The sequence below is a fragment of the Hemiscyllium ocellatum genome, chromosome 20 (genome assembly GCF_020745735.1).
Source record: "Hemiscyllium ocellatum isolate sHemOce1 chromosome 20, sHemOce1.pat.X.cur, whole genome shotgun sequence".
NCBI classification, from domain to species: Eukaryota; Metazoa; Chordata; class Chondrichthyes; order Orectolobiformes; family Hemiscylliidae; genus Hemiscyllium; species Hemiscyllium ocellatum.
In genome coordinates, this window is record NC_083420.1 from 22,156,540 (window position 1) to 22,173,037 (window position 16,498).

Consider the following 16,498-nt stretch of genomic DNA (forward strand, 5'->3'; position numbering starts at 1 on the left):
ACAGCCATACGAACATCAGCATCCTTGAAGTAGCCAACAGCAACAGCATCAAGGCCATGATCATCCGAAACCAAACTCCACCAGCCCAGCCATGTGCTTGGGATACCAGAGTTCCAACCACCAAAGCAAATCATCTTCACCTAGCTCAACAGAGGCACTCAAATGACAGGAGGTTGAAGCAAGTATTTCAAGGAATCCCTCGAGAAATGCAACTTACTATGATCTGAAAACCCCACCTGCTTCAAAAAGACCACTATCGTCCCGGTACCAAAGGAAACTCATGCAGCGTGCCTTAATGACTACTGCCTAATGCCTCTGACCTCCATAATTATGAAGTGCTTCGAACAATTAGTCATCGCACACATCAACTCTAGCCTCCCAGCCTGCCTGGAAGTCTAGCAATTCGCCTACCGTCACAACAGGTTCACAGCAGACACCATCTCCCTGGCCCTGCACGCATCTCTGGATAACAAGGATACCTATGTTAGGCTCCTACGTATTGACTACAGCTCCGCTGTCAACAATATAATTCCAACCAAAATCTCCAAAGTCGAAGTCCTCGGTCTCTGCTCCGCCCTCTGCAACTGGATCCTAGACTTCCAGACCCACAGACAGCAATCAGTAATTTGACTGAAACACTACCTCCTCCACAACAAACCTCAACACAATCACCCCACAAAACTGCATACTCAGCCCTTCACTATACTCCCTGTATATTCATGACTTTGTGGCCAAGCTTTATCCTAATTCCTTCTGCAAGTTCACTGATGACACCACGATTGTGGGCTGGAACGCAAACAATGACAAGTCAGAATACAGGAAGGAGACAGAGTAGATAGTGACATGATGTAAAGATTACAATCTCTCCCTCAATGTCAGCAAAACTTCAGGAAGCAAATTGGAGGGCATGCCCCTACTTATATCAATGAAGTTGAAGTGGAAATGGTTGAGACTGTCAAGTTCCTAGGAGTGATGATTACCAATAATCTGTCCTGGTCCATACACCTTGATGCAATGTTTAAGAATGCACAATAAAGCCTCTACTTTCTCAGGAGGATAAGGAAATTCAGCATGTCCATAAAGACCAATTTTTATAGGTGCACAATTGAAAGCACTCTATCTGAATACATCATTACTTGGCATGGCAACTGCTCAGTCCAAGGCCTTAGGAAACTACAGACAATTGTGAAAACACAGTCCAGACCATCATGCAAGCCAACCTTCCACCCACTGACTCCATTCATACTTCTCACTGCCTCAAAAGACAGCCAACATAATCAAAGACCTCCTCAACCCCAATTATAATCTCTTCCATCCCCTTCCCTCAGCAGAAAATGCAAAAGCTCAAACACAAGTACCAACAGTTATTATCCACATCATTATCCATGCCTTTGTCTGTCCAAGTGTTCTCTCTCTTTTGTTCTTAGGCCCACCTATTACTCACTCTTTACCCCGCCCACCCTTGCACCCTATCTTCTGCATGTATACCAACATTTTCCTAGTTGCCATCAGTTCTGAGGAAGAGTCACTGGACCTGAAACGTTAACTCTAATTTTTCTCCCCAGATGCTGCCAGATCTGCTAAGCTTTTTCAGCAAGTTCTGTTTTGTTCAAGAACAGCTTGTCCCCCAACGTTACTGGACTTCTAAATGCACCTTTCCAATTGTCGGTTGATCTTGCTCTTTGTGGACCTTCCCTTGCAACTGTAACATGGAATTCCATGCTCTATTACCCATATGCACTTTGTATGGTATCTGCCTGTACTGCACGCAAAACAAAACTTTTCACTGTATCTAGGTACATGTGACAATAATAAATCAAATCAAAATTTTAGATATTAACACATGGGACAGCGTTGTTCATTACAGGAACTTGGAGGAACTTGGTGTTCTTTGAAAACAAGCATCAGGAAAAGAAAGTACAGAAAGGAATCCAGAAAAAGAAATGCCAACAATCCCAAGGCTAAAGACCAATTCCACCTCCTGAAAACACTGTTGAAATGTGCAGTTGGAGATGCGGATCTGTGACTGAGCTCAGCAGCTCAGAGAATGACCCAGAGAACCCATGAGCAGTGGCACGGAATTTCCTAGGTAGGCAATCACATTGGCAATCACTCACTAACCAACAACGACCCTAAGCCGATTACTCACTGTAGACTCACATCTTGTCCAGCAGGCAGGCAATTGATCAAATACACATACAAATATGAGCCTTTATTTACAGAAAGGAAGAGGGAACAGACATAAAGCCAACAGAGGGTCAATTACATCCTGACAATTCCAACCTGATGACCATAGATAAATGGCGTGCAAAAATTGGTACTTGTGGATTATATCCAGAGTGGAGGTCATTTAAGCAGGTTTCCTTGTGAAATTTTTCCAACATTTAGCTAATTTGGCAAGTTTGATAAAATGGGTCGTTGAATATAACTTTTTCATGAATAAACTTTCACCAAATGTTAATCGCTGCTGCAAATGTGTTGCTGGTCAAAGCACAGCAGGCCAGGCAGCATCTCAGGAATAGAGAATTCGACGTTTCGAGCATAAGCCCTTCATCAGGACTAAGCTTATGCTCGAAACGTCGAATTCTCTATTCCTGAGATGCTGCCTGGCCTGCTGTGCTTTGACCAGCAACACATTTGCAGCTGTGATCTCCAGCATCTGCAGACCTCATTTTTTACACCAAATGTTAATCCCTATCAATTGGCACCTAGCTACTGTCTGATTTGAATGCCGCAATGCTGTTTGTGAAAAGCATAAAAGATGGAGTAAGATAAGCTTGAACTCGAGAGGGCTTCGCCAGACTTCTCGTCCTAATTTGCCGCACAGCTACACATAGTCAGGAAAAACAACTTCTGAGCATACCCTTTACATCCTTAAGCTGGCTGTGTCCGCTTACGAAGCAACTTGGGACGTTATTGGCCAGTATTTTCCAAACATTTTCCCACCGTGACACCATTTTGGGGCTTGTAAAACTATCCCGACCCCCAAGTGATAGAGGGGCAGGGAGACCAGAGACAATAGGGAGGGAGGTGAAGGGCCGGTATTATACTTTCCACCTGGCTAACCCCCTTCGGCGTCTCCATCTTCGGGAAGCCCTAAAATAGGCACGAAACAAACACGGATGTTTTTTGAGGGAAATAAAATGGTAAACAAAGAATTGCAACGCTTAAGCTGTAATATTATAAGATATGACATTTTCAAGTTCCTAACCTTACAGAACTCTTAACACCACAACCGTCACATGCGCAAACATGTCGGACTAAGCACCTGCGCAGAGGGCACCTGTCCAACAGCGGGAGACACGTCTACGCAGCGACTTTGTGAGCGGGCCAAGGGAGAGATGCGTCTGCGCAGTTAGGGAGAGAACACGCCTCTGCACAATGATGTGTGCAACGGCGCGAGAAATGCACCGGTGCCGCGAGGTAGTGGGCGTGTCAAGAAGGAGGGATACGCCTGCGCAGGGAGGGAGTGGGCGCATCGAGGGCAGGGGAGCCCGCTGGTGAACGGCGCCTGCGCTGTGAGATGCATAGGTGGGGCTTGATCCGTTACGTCATTGGGACAGAACAGGGTAGAAGTTTGACAGGAGCTCGAGCGGGAGAGGGGACGGTGGCTGGAGCCGGCAGCCTATTTACCTCAAGAGGAAAAATACCAAACCCCAGAGGAAAGGAAATAAAGTCAGAAACGATCGCCCTCACAAATAGAAAACTATCGGGATTTTTTTTTCTGCAAAATTTTCAAAAGATTCTGAGGGCTGTTGTCAGGGGGAACCATGTCTCGCAAAGCCGAGGATATCAACAGACTCACGGAAAACACCTATAAGGTGAGGAGAGTGGAAAATACTTTACTTTTTAACGTAATAATAAAGTGTTACATCTACTTTTCAAAGGAACTTTGGCGGACGCCGCTGCCATGTCTTACCTGTATCAGGAGCAGGAGTTTGTGTATCCAGGTGTGTGAGGCGAGGGGTGTGGGGGAGGGAGAGGGTCTGCCACTGGAACTTCACCACCACTTAATAACTAAAGGCAACTTCGTCATCGGCACAATAAGATATTTAAAACAATAACGAGTTAAGGTGGCGCACACACTAAAAAGTGCTACTGTGCTCTCTGTAAAGCGTAAATCTTACTTAGTTAATCATCAAGGATTGCTCAATGGCTTTCTCTTTGTTGTTGGAGAAACTGGTAAAAGGTCACCACCCTATGGCTGAGTATCTTCCGTCCCGCAAGGAGCACGCTACACCTACCTGTTCAGTCAGCTTTTAAGCTGGGTGTGCCCTGCAGACGAAGAGAATCAGCAAAAAGGTTTGGGAGGGGGAGTGATGATGTGGAAGGTGGTGATGAGGTTATTACCTTGGATTTAATAAAAACTCATTGAGGGCAGTCTTTTACAGGGTATAATGAAGCATGATTGGGATTTTGGACATGTTTAGAATCATATTTTTCTGTAAGAAATTGTTTGTTTTTGTTTAAAGGAAATGTATTTTGACTGTCTAAATCACAGTGAAATTAGATTGTTCACTAGCTTTACAGTTTAAGGTTAGTCATCCAAAGGCTTTCTACAGTATGCAGAAGCTGTATGAAATAAATAGACTTAAAATAAGTTGCAGACTTGTAAATTAATCTGTAACAAGTCAATAAAGACCATATCTAGACAAAGTAAAGATTACAAACTAATCAGAAATGCTTCTTTGTGAATTTACTTCCTATATTGTCTATTTAGAATTAGAATTACAATCCCCTTACTTAAAAAGTCACCTGTTTAGGTAGATCACTCAAATAGAGTTAAGGAGAATCCAAAGGGTTTTTACAAATACATTTAAGGACAGAAGGGTAACTAGGGAGAGAAGAGGGCCCCTTATAGATCAGCAAATTGGCCTTTGTGTGGAGCAGCAGGAGATGGGGGAGATACTAAATGGGTATTTTGCATCAGCGTTTACTGTGGAAAAGGACATGGAAGATATGGAATATGAGGAAATAGATGGTGACATCTTGAAAAATGCCCATATTACAGAGGAGGAAGTGCTGTATGTCTTGAAATGTGTAAAAGTGGATAAATCTCCAGGACTTGATCAGGTGTACCCTAGAACTCTGTAGGACACGAGGGAAGTGATTGCTGGACCTCTTGCTGAGATATTTGTATCATCGATAGTCTGGAGACTGGAGGTTAGCTAACATAATGCCACTATTTAAGAAAGGTGGTAAGGACAAGCCAGGGAACTATAGACCAGTGAGCCTGAGATTAGTGCTGGACACGTTGCTGGAGGGAATCCTGAGGGACAGGATGTACAGGTATTTGGAAAGGCAAGGACTGATTAGGGATAGTCAGCATGGTTTTCTGTGAGGAAATCATGTCTCACAAACTTGATCGAGTTTTTCTTGAAAAAGTAACAAAGAGGATTGATGAGGACTGAGCGGTAGATGTGATCTATATGGACTTCAGTCAGGCATTCAACAAGGTTTCCCATGGGTTACTGGTTAGCAAGGTTAGATCTCATGGAATACAGGGAGAATTAGCCATTTGGATACAGAGCTGGTTCAAAGGTAGAAGAGGGGGTGGTGATGGGGGATGGGTTGTTTTTCAAATTGGAGGCCTTGACCAGTGGAGTCCACTACTTTGTCATTTATATGAATGATTTGGATGTGAGCTGAAGAGTATGTTTAGTAAGTTTTCAGATGACACCAAAATTGGAGAGGTAGTGGCCAGCGAAGAAAATTACCTCAGATTACAATGGGATCTTGATCAGATGGGCCAATGAGCTGAGGGGTGGCAGATGGAGTTTAATTTAGACAAATGCGAGATGGTGCATTTTGAGACAACAAATCTTAGCAGGACTTGTACACTTAATGGTAAAATCCTAGGGAGCATTGCTGAACAAAGAGACATTGGTGTGTATGTTCATACTCCTTGAAAGTAGAGTCGCAGGTAGATAGGATAGTAAAGCAGATGTTTGGTGTGCTTTCCTTTATTGGTCAGAATATTGAGTACAGGAATTAGGAGGTCATGTTGTGGCTGTACATGACATTGGTTCGGCCACTTTTGGAATATTGCGTGCAATTCTGGTCTCCTTCCTATCGGAAAGATGTTGTGAAACTTGAAAGGGTTCGGAAAAGATTTACAAGGATGTTGCCAAGGTTGGAGGATTTGAGCTATAGGGAGAGGCTGAATAGGCTAGGGCTGTTTTCCTTGGAGCTTTGGAGGCTGAAGGGTGTCCTTATAGAGGTTTATAAAATCATGAAGAGCATGGATAGGATAAAGAGACCAAAGTCTTTTCTCTGTGGTGGGGAGTTCAGAACTAGAGGGCATAGGTTTCGGGTGAGGAGAGAAAGATATAAAAGAGACCTAAGGGACAATATTTTCACACAAAAAGGATGATGTGTGTATGGAATGAGCTGCCAGTGGAAGTAGTGTAGGCTGGTACAATTGTGACATTTCAGAGACATTTGGATGGGTATATGAATAGGAAAGGTTTGGAGGGATATGGGCTGGGTGCTGGCAGGCGGGACTAGATTAGGTTGGGATATCTGGTCAGCATGGACGAGTTGGACCGAAGGGTCTGTTTCCTTGCTGTACCTCTGTATGACTCTGACTCTGACTCTATGATCCTTTTTTTCTCATTCTGTTATGGAAGATGGAAAATAAACAATGGCGCCATGTAATTTTGATACTTTGTGTATGTCTTTTTTTCCAATGTTTCATGTCTTTGTATTCTGCCCTGACCTGTAAAGGGCTCACACATGTGGTATAGATGATCTCTCCAAGGACGTGGCAATCTGCCTATTGCCATTATTATGTATTGTAGGGGTGAAGTTTTGCAATCAGCTGGTTTGATGTCAGCAGCCTGCTTTGTAAACAGTGGAATGTGATGTATTGACACAACATACTGAAGCTGTCTGTAATATCAAAGGGGCATTGTGGAAACCTATTTTATTGATACCAGTTGGTGCATATCAAATTGGAGGAGTAGACCTGAAGTATTGGGTGGAACTGTAACTTCCCAGTTAGAAGTAGTTTAACCCAGAATGCAATTATCTGATATAATTAAAGTAGATATTATAGGAAGCTATTTACAGGAGCTGCTGAATTGCAATGTAATTTATTAATTGTTTATATATTATGTGTTAATAAGTATTTGGGAATTGTGATTTAATTGGGAAGAAGAATGACAACTCATGAGAGATAGCTAACACCTGATATTAGTGAAGCACAGGACATGGTACCCTTGTAAGGTTCTTGTGGCATAATAGTAATGTCCCCACTTCTGAGCCAGCTCACCTGGGTTCAAGTCCCACCTGTTCCTGAGTTGTGTAAAAATATCTCTGAACAAGCTTGTTAGAAAACATCAAGTATACTTGTTGTAAGTTTTTTTTAAAGGCTTGGTTTGATTTGGGTCTACTATTTTTTTGTGACAGATTGCTTTGAGTAAAACAATGTGACTTCATGTTTCTTAGATAATAGCAATGACAGAAGAATCAGATTGGTTCAGAGGAATGACTTTTGTCCCATTTCTCAACGAACCTAATTTCAAGAAATAACACAGAAAATTCTTCAAGTAGATTGCCCAAGAAAATTGATAAGCAAAACAAATATGGAGAATCATGGTGATTGGTGTTATCATTTGATTTTTGTTTTGACTAAATGGCATTGCTGACAGTCTGTAAGAGTGGCTAATATCTTTGCTAGAAAGTGCTTAAACGTTCTGAGCTGAAGGTTCTTTGGATATCCAAAGGCTGGAGATAGAATCATTGTAAAAAAAAATACAATCTTGTTTGTCTTGCATTTCTCACAACCAGGATGCTTATGAAATAACTTTGAAGCCCTGATAGAATTAATTGAGAAGCTAATAAGTGTAAAAGGTGGTATACTTTCATTGTAAGCACGTAGGCTTGTAGGTTTCCTCACCTTATCTAGTTTTGTTTTCAGATGGTGAAGGATTAAAAGTAAAACTGAAAGAATTGCAGATGCTAGAAATTGGAAACCAAAACGAAAATTGCTGGAAAATCTCATCAGGTTTTGCAGCATCTATGGAGAGAAATCAGAGTTAAAGTTTTGGGTCCAGGGACTCCTTTCCAGAAATGTCAACTCTGATTTATCTGCATAGATGCTGCCAGACCAGCTGACCTTTTTCTGCAATTTCTGTTTTTAAGGATTAAAATTGTTGACATGATGTGCTAAGTGGTTGGAGATTGCTGTAATGAAGGTACTTCATTATTGCAGTAACTTTTTAGTCACCAGACAATTGTTATGTAGCATTTTTGGTAATCCAAAACAGTGAGCTAGTTCTGTCTATCAGCTCAAATAAAACTGCAAAGCATCATCTGTGCTTACAGCTGAAATACAGGTGTGCTGTCTTATTCACATTTTCATATGTTTATGGGTCATTTCACCTTCTGGTTTCTATTTATATCTCTTCCTCTGATTCAAATTCATCATAATCAAAGTCATGCAAATAATCTTGTGTAACATTTCAAATAACTTTATGTTATAATGGTGAAAGCAATGCCATTAATTTCTTCCTTGATTTCTCTTTGGTTTTTCTTCAGACTGTAATGGAACAATTTAATCCAGGATTACGGAATCTTGTAAATTTGGGCAAAAATTATGAGAAAGCTGTTAGTGGTAAGTATTTAATTTAAACACGCTGTACATTTAGTGATTCATTTTAAGATGTGCTGTTTACTGCATTTTATACTCAATGTTCCTGGCCCCTCAAGGAGGAATCTCCAGTTGCAAGGATTGATTATAGTCTTCAAGCAGTCCTATTCCTACAGGCTGGAGAAGAATGTTACTTTGCAAGCACAGTGCGCTTGAAATCTTCAGTCATTCAATTCAAACAATTTTGTAAAGTGCCGCACATAAACAAAGGTGCTTTACTTGTGAACCAAGATCTCTACTTACAGCTATTGATGTGTCAAAGTAAATGTATTGCCAGTAATATTTGTGGTGATCCTAATCTTTGATTCCATCTTTATGAAAGATGCATTAGATCTTCAAGCTGACTTTTACAAAATCAGGTATTTTGGCTTTGGCAGGTAAGTACAATTGAGTAGGTAAAATAATATGTATGGGACTGAATTGACTGTAAAATTGAAATCGTAGCCACATTTATGGATTGGCTCTGAAACAAAATTATTCATTGGTATCAAGGAAGTTGGGAAAGTTCATGAAAGAAATATGTGACTGGCTTTATGATCTGAGAACAACATTGTTACCTTTATAATTAACTTGGAATCCTTTCAAATTAAATTACTTTATCGAACAGTAATGGTGAGGGAGGTCAAAAGTAATTGTAAGAGCTGTTGATAAACCCTATTTTTAAAATAAAGCTCATTTTAACAGGTCAGAGCTGGGTGGGGATAGCAAAAGGAGATAGGAAACAGGATCCCAGATGAAACAGAATAAGAAATAAAATAGTCAACATTATAATATAGATACAGATAATCAAAAAGGGAGGTTTAGACCCAATACTAGGATTGGCCAAATATGAGGAACCATGAAAGGTAATTTCATAATACAATGTACATACGGGAATGCTGTAAGTATTGCTGATTAAAACACAAGAACTGATGGAGGCTGTTTGTAGCAGAATGTAATATGATATGTAAGTATCAGAAACATGGCTAAATCCATTGGATCAAAATGATCATGTTCAAATGTATAGAGAGAGTGCACCTTTATTAGTTAATTTAGTTTGACAGAATCTGAAAGACCAAGTGCAGCATTCCAGGTGGACATCAATGCCAAAAAAAAGTAATGGGGAAATGTTGCATAAGGAGGAGCAAAATTTCCTCTGAACAGATAACAATATATGAGAACAGAAGATATCTTGATAGAAGACTTCAGTCAATCAAATGTAAACTGGGAAAAGCTGAAGTTGTTTTGAATTGGATAGCGTTATTTTTATAAAACTTGGGAAGCCACGAGAGAGTACTAGTTTTGATGTAGTATTCAAGTGATCTCGAACAAACTACATGAATTTGAAGTTATTGCACCTCTTGGGTCTGGTGACCACAGATGAACAAGGTTTAACATTATTTTAGTCTGGAATATAGAGGATCAGGACTGAGGTCTATAATTAAGAGCTAAATGTGATTTAAATAAGAAAACAAAAGCAAATAAATTAGGAGAGCTTGTTCAGTAATACTTAAGGAGAAAAATTGGATCACTTTGAAAGGTTTGCTCGCTGAGCTGGAAGGTTCATTTCCAGACATTTCATCACCCTACTAGGTAACATCTTCAGTGGGCCTCAGGCGAAGCACTGCTGATAATTCCTGCTTTCTATTTATATGTTTTGGTTTCTTTGGACTGGTGATGTCATTTCCTGTGATGGTCACTTCCTGTTCCTTTACTCAGGAGGTGGTAGATGAAGTCTAACTCGAATTTTGTTGACAGAGTTCTGGTTAGAATGCCATGCTTCTTGGAATTCTTGTGCGTGTCTTTGCTTGGCTCCATCATAGGATGGATGTATTGTCCCAGTCGAAGTGGTGTCCTTCCTCATCTGTATGTCAGGATACTAGTGAGAGAGGGTCATGCCTTTTTGTGGCTAGTTGGTGTTCATGTATCCTGGTGGCTAGTTTCTGCCTGTTTGTCCAATGTAGCATTTGTTATAGTCCTTGCACAGTATTTTGTAAATGACATTGGACAAATAAGCAGAAAACTAGCCACCAGGGTACATGAACACCAGTTGGGAGGTGGGGGGTGGGGAGGGGATATCCTGAAGAGTATATAAGATTGGACAGCATGAAGAGGGTGGACAGAAAACCACTGCTTCCCTTACTTGAAGGGTTAAGAAAATCAGGAGCCACACTTTTTAAAGTGTGAAGCAGGAGGTTCAGAGGGGATTTAATGAAAGCTCTAACCACCTAGAGGGTGGTGGTGAAATAACTGCCTGGGAGGCTAGTTAAGGCAAGTAACCTCAAGTCTTTTAAAAAAATACTTGGCTGAATACTTGATGTGTCATGACATTCAAATGGGGAAATGGGACTAGTGTAAGTAGTTTGGCAATGATGGGTTGATGTGCTGAAGGATAGCCTGTTGAAATAAACCCTCTCAACCTTGTAATTAAGGATATTAGCAGTTTAGACTCTTCATCATAAGACAGTTGCCCAAACAATACATTTTTTTTTTGCATCTGAAGACTGAACTCTTTAATTTTTCCTAAGCTCTTATCCTCTCAAAGTCCAGGAATAATTTCACTTTGTTCAGCTGTACAAGATTTGTGCAGATTCCAGTGGATCTGTTGGGTTTGTGGACTGTTCCTGAGCAACAGCGTGTTGGTGCTGTCATAGGAAGAATAACCCTTTGGCATCTTTCTGCAACAAATAACTTGGAATGTTCCTTTCTGCTTGTGAATTTGACATTTAGCTTTCTTGCAGGGATAACTTTTGCACCTCTGTTTTATCCTGCCTTATTGTTTACAGCTAGGGAAGTCGATTAGATGATTTTACGGTCTCCTTGCTTGTGTATGACCACCTACCCTGCTTTTAAATTTACCATACGTCACCAAGTCAGTTGCTTTTGGAATGTAGTTCTGCCTGTCACCCATAAAACAGTAAACAATTTTGCTTTCCAAATTCACCATGCTAAAAGCGGGATAGATTTTGAATAATCTCCACAAGGGCAGATGGTTGAGTTTAACTTCAAACAATAAAATCTGGAATGAAAAAAGCTAGTCTCTGAAGTGGTGACCAAAGACAGCTGTTTTTTTAAAAAAAATCAGGTTGGTTCACTGATGTCCCTTGGGGAAAGGTATCTGTCAACCTTGCCCAGTCTGACTCCAAACCCACACCAATGTGGTTGACTGCACTACCTGTAATGCCTAGCAAGTTATTTGGTAGATGACAAATGTAGGCCTTGCCAGTGGTGCTCGTATCCCATTACAAGAATAAAGAAAACAATGGGCGTGTGCCAAATCTATACTTCTACTATTGGAGAGTGTGTATGTGCATTTGCTTACATGATTTCCAGTTATGGCAGCATCGCAAATTATAGACTGGCTGTAAATTGTTTGTACTGCCCTGGAGTTGGGAGCTTTTATATAAAATATTGTTTGTCTTTTCCCTTACCAAGCATTTTACTCACTGTCAATTTTCTTCAGCAAATCAGTGGTCAACGTGGACTATTTGGAACGAAGGGTCCATATTTCCATGTTGTATGACCCAAGACTCTATATTTAGTTTTGCCACAGCTTGTTGGCAAATTTGGAACAATAAAGTTAGGTGGTCATAATTCTACTTATCACTGTGCAAGAATGGGATAATTGCGATTGTATGTCATATAATACAATTGTTTTAAAGATGTTCATTAGAATTCTGAATGTACAGTGTGTACATCATCTAATTAACATAACACTACTGTTGATCTTCCTAAATTGCTTTCAAATGATGAATCCTTTGATCTTATGAAAAGTCTCCCACGATACACCTTTCAACGGTGCAATGAAAGTCTAAATTTAAATTTTTCGTATTTCCCCCTGGCTTTCTTGCCAGTGTAGCTAAAATTAAAGTATGCTGAGAATAACTTTGCTTACCAAATCTAGAAATTGAGGTCCAGAAAACCTGCTTAAAAACCTAATTAAATTTATAACCTAGGCATGGTGTTTTCTTTTTGGCACCATGACTACATCAAAAAATGACATGAGAAGGTAAAGTACCTTAAGTACAGAATCCTTGAAGTGTTTTCCAAGACAGAAAACAATAGTGAAAATGTAAGGAAGGACTTCACACAAAAACAAAATCAAGAAACTTATCAAATGTACTAACAATTTATGGTGGAGCAATTATCCAAATTGTTTACCAATCTGGGAAAAATAAACTGGGAAGGAACAAAAGCAAACTTAAGAAGCAAAACTGATGAGTAGGTGAAAGATTGACTTTTAAAATAACATAATCATCTAGGATGACATGAACAACTAGGATAATTTCAGCAGAAATAGTGTGATTTGCAAGACAGCATTTTGTTTATTTTTAAAAAGTATCAGTCAAAGATCAGGTATGTATTTCTACATTTTAATAAAAAATTCTGAAATGCTCCTTGATATTCTACAGGTGGAAAGGATGGCTTTTTGATTTTTGAAAAGTCTCAAATAGCTACATATATGCTATTACTTAAAGCAGCCTATCTCCTGACTAGTTGTCTTGTTTTAATGTCTATTAACTCTGCTGTCTTTGTATCACTGAACTCTCTTGAACATCATTGCTTCCTCACTCTTAAGTTATAGCTTTGTCTTTCATTTCTTCAGTGATACATTTTTTAAAAATCTCATAACTGTTCTTATTTTTCTCTTATTAACCTATTTTTCTAATCTATTTGTTCAGAGATGTTACTACAAGCTCTGGAGCAGTTGGGACTTGAGCCAAGGTGCTTCAGTCCAAGGGTAGAGGTATTACCACTGCATCACAAAAGACTCTTCTTGTTTTGCTCTAAGTTCCCCTAGTTCTAGTCAAAACCCGATGTGCTACTTTCCAGGTTGATTTGTGGCTGAGTAATTTGCCAGCTGCTGAAACTGCACATACAAATTATAGCTGATTGGTAAATGGGTCAATCCACGCAGCACCTCTCTAAGTGGTGAGCAATTCAGTAGTTACTTCATTAACTGCAACTATTACTAAAAGGCAGTGATAGTTCCAATTATCTAAAGAGTTGAAATAGGAGGCTTTTAGAGATAATAGATACTGAATTTGACAGATTGAATATTGATACATTCTGGAATAGTTCATGGAAAGTGGCAAATGTAACTCCACAATTTCGATATGGAGAGAAAAAGAAAACTGGGAGTACAGACTGTTAGACTAACCACAGTCCTGTACTAAATGTTTGAATCGATTCTTTGTTTAAAAAAAAAGTGCTAACAGCATACTTAGAAGATAATAGTATTTAATATTATTTAAATAGGAAGCAACCGAAAGCTATAGCATACAGGATTTGAGTCTTTGTGCATAAATCGCATTCAGTTAATACAGAAGGCAAATGGAATGTTGGCTTTTATTTCAAAGAAAATTAAGTATAAAATTAAGGAAGTCTTGCTAAAAACTATACAAAGCACTAGTCAGACCACACCTGGAATATTGTGATCAGTTTTAGTCCCCTAAATTAATGAAAGATATATTGGCATCAGGAGGACTCCAGAGAAGGTTCGCTCAGTTAATCCTGGGTATGGGGGAGAAGTTGAGTGAGTCAAGGCTGTACTCATTGCAGTTTAGAAGAATGTGAGGCAGCCTTATTGAAATGTACACAATTATGAGGGTACTTGCCCAGCTGGATGCTGAGAAGTTGTTTCCTTGTGGAGTTCAAGATTAAAGGAAGAATCTCATAATAAGGGATTGCCCAGTTAGTACAGAGTGGAACTTCTTCTCTCCAAGGATTATGAATCTGGAATTCTTGACCAGAAGGGGTAATAAGAAGCCGAGTCAGTAAGTATATTCAAGTTTGAGAGTTTTTTTTCCATTGGAGAGAATTAAGGGTTATAGGGAAAAGGCAGGAAAATTGAATTGAGCTCATGTAATGGCAGAGCAGGCTTAATGGGCTGAATAATCTACAACATCTCCTGTTTTGTGGTCTAATTTGAGAGATGACAATGGAACCTATGGTGGGAGAGTGGAGAAGATTATGACCACCTTCTTAAATTCCTCCAGACAGCTAGGACTTTAGTGAAGCAGGTAGCATCCCTGGACAAGACTGGCATGGTCCTGTTTCATGGTCTGTACTGCTGATTCTGGGGAAAGAGGACATCCATTTCAGTGCCATCTTGTTGTGTGGATAGGATAGGATAGAGTATCAATGCAATTGTTTGAAAGCAACTAGGCTTGAAAATCTATATGGACGCTTCTTATTTTTTGAGTTCTTGCATTTTAGTCAAAAAGCTGATCCTTTGTGTTTATTGTGTGGGGATAGGTTTGAGCTAATCCAAAAGTCTGGCAATATGTTCTGTTCAGTTGCTGAAATTGAGCATGCGGGTGCTGCAAGTGGTGAAGGTGACAAGTGGTATGTTGGCCTTCATAACAAGATGTTTCAAATACAGGAGCAGAAATGTCTTGCTGCAATTATACAGTACCTTGGTGATATCATAAATGGAGTATTATGTGCAGTTTTGTTTGTCTTAACTGAGGAAGGATGTTTTGAAGGATGATTGCTGGAATCTATAGAAACTAGAATCTATAGAAACTGTATTGGTTAGGACTATATTCACTGGGGTTTTGAAAAGTGAGAAGAGGAATCTCTCAAACCTTTAAAATTCAATGAGGACTAGACAAGATAAATGCAGGGAGGATGTTCCTGATGGTCTGGGAGACCAGAACCACGAGTCACAGTCCAAGGATATGGAGTAGGCCATGTAAGAATTAGGTGAGAAATTTCTTCAACCAGAGAATGGTCAGTGAAGGACCAAAACATTAAATGTTTTCAACATGGAGTTACAGTTCTTGAGGGCAAAAGGGATCAAAGGGTAGGGAGAGAAAGCAGAAATAGGGTAGTTGAGTTGGATGATCAGCCATAATTATATTGATATCAAAAGGATGAATGGCCTAGTCCTATGTTAAAGCAACTGGAGAGGCTAATTCGAAGATAACTATAATCTGAGCTGAGAGTAATACTGAACAAATTCGATGCCAGCATGAAACACAGCTTCATAGACCATATGTTTTGCTTGCAGTTTGTTTAGTGCTGGTCAGTAACTGAACATGCATAAGGCTGCCAATAAAAACAAATTACATGAAAGCAAAAACATACATTATCTTACACAATTTAAGTACTATTTAAAACGGTCTTATTACAAATATCAGAAAATACCCTCCACAACAATCTTACAGATACTCAGATTTGTTGGAGGGTTACCCTGTTTGCACTTTAAAACCCCTTGGATGGGGGCATGGCTATACTTTTTGATTTTGCTGCAAAATTCCTGAATCAGAGGTGGCTGAGGAAATAGCAGAGGCATTGGTTGAGATCTTTCAAGAGTCACTGGAGTCAGGGAAAGTCTCAGATGATTGGAAGTTCGCTGTTGTAACCCCCTTGTTCAAGAAAGGATCAAGACAAACGATGGAAAATTATAGGCCAATTAGCCTAACCTTGGTTGTTGATAAAATTCTAGAATCCATCATTAAGGATGAGGTTTCTAAATTCTTGGAAGAGCAGAGTCTGATTAGAACAAGTCAACATGGATTTAGTAAGGGGAGGTCATGCCTGACAAACCTGTTGGAATTCTTTGAAGAGGTGACAAGTAGGTTAGACCAGGGAAACTCAGTGGATGTGGTCTATCTAGGCTTCCAAAAAGCCTTTGATAAGGTGCCACACGGGAGGCTGCTGAGCAAGGTGAGAGCCCATGGTGTTCAAGGTGAGCTACTGGGATGGATTGAGGATTGGCTGTCTGACAGAAGGCAGAGATTGGGATAAAAAGTTCTTTTTCGGAATGGCAGCCAGTGACAAGCGGTGTCCCGCAGGGTTCAGTGTTGGGGCTACAGCTGTTCACCTTATATATTAATGATCTGGATGAAGGGACTGGGG

At 40.0% G+C, this 16,498-nt stretch overlaps 1 protein-coding gene across 1 annotated transcript in view; it reads left to right on the top strand.

Annotated features, from left to right (window-relative positions):
• The first annotated feature begins 3,565 nt into the window (after positions 1 to 3,565).
• Positions 3,566 to 16,498, top strand: part of baiap2l1a (BAR/IMD domain containing adaptor protein 2 like 1a) — a 147,939-nt gene continuing 135,006 nt past the window's right edge. The window contains exons 1-2 of the mRNA XM_060840564.1: positions 3,566 to 3,821; positions 8,542 to 8,617. Coding sequence (XP_060696547.1) covers positions 3,771 to 3,821; positions 8,542 to 8,617 — 127 coding nt within the window. The 5' untranslated portion in view covers positions 3,566 to 3,770. The remainder of the gene's footprint in view (positions 3,822 to 8,541; positions 8,618 to 16,498) is intronic.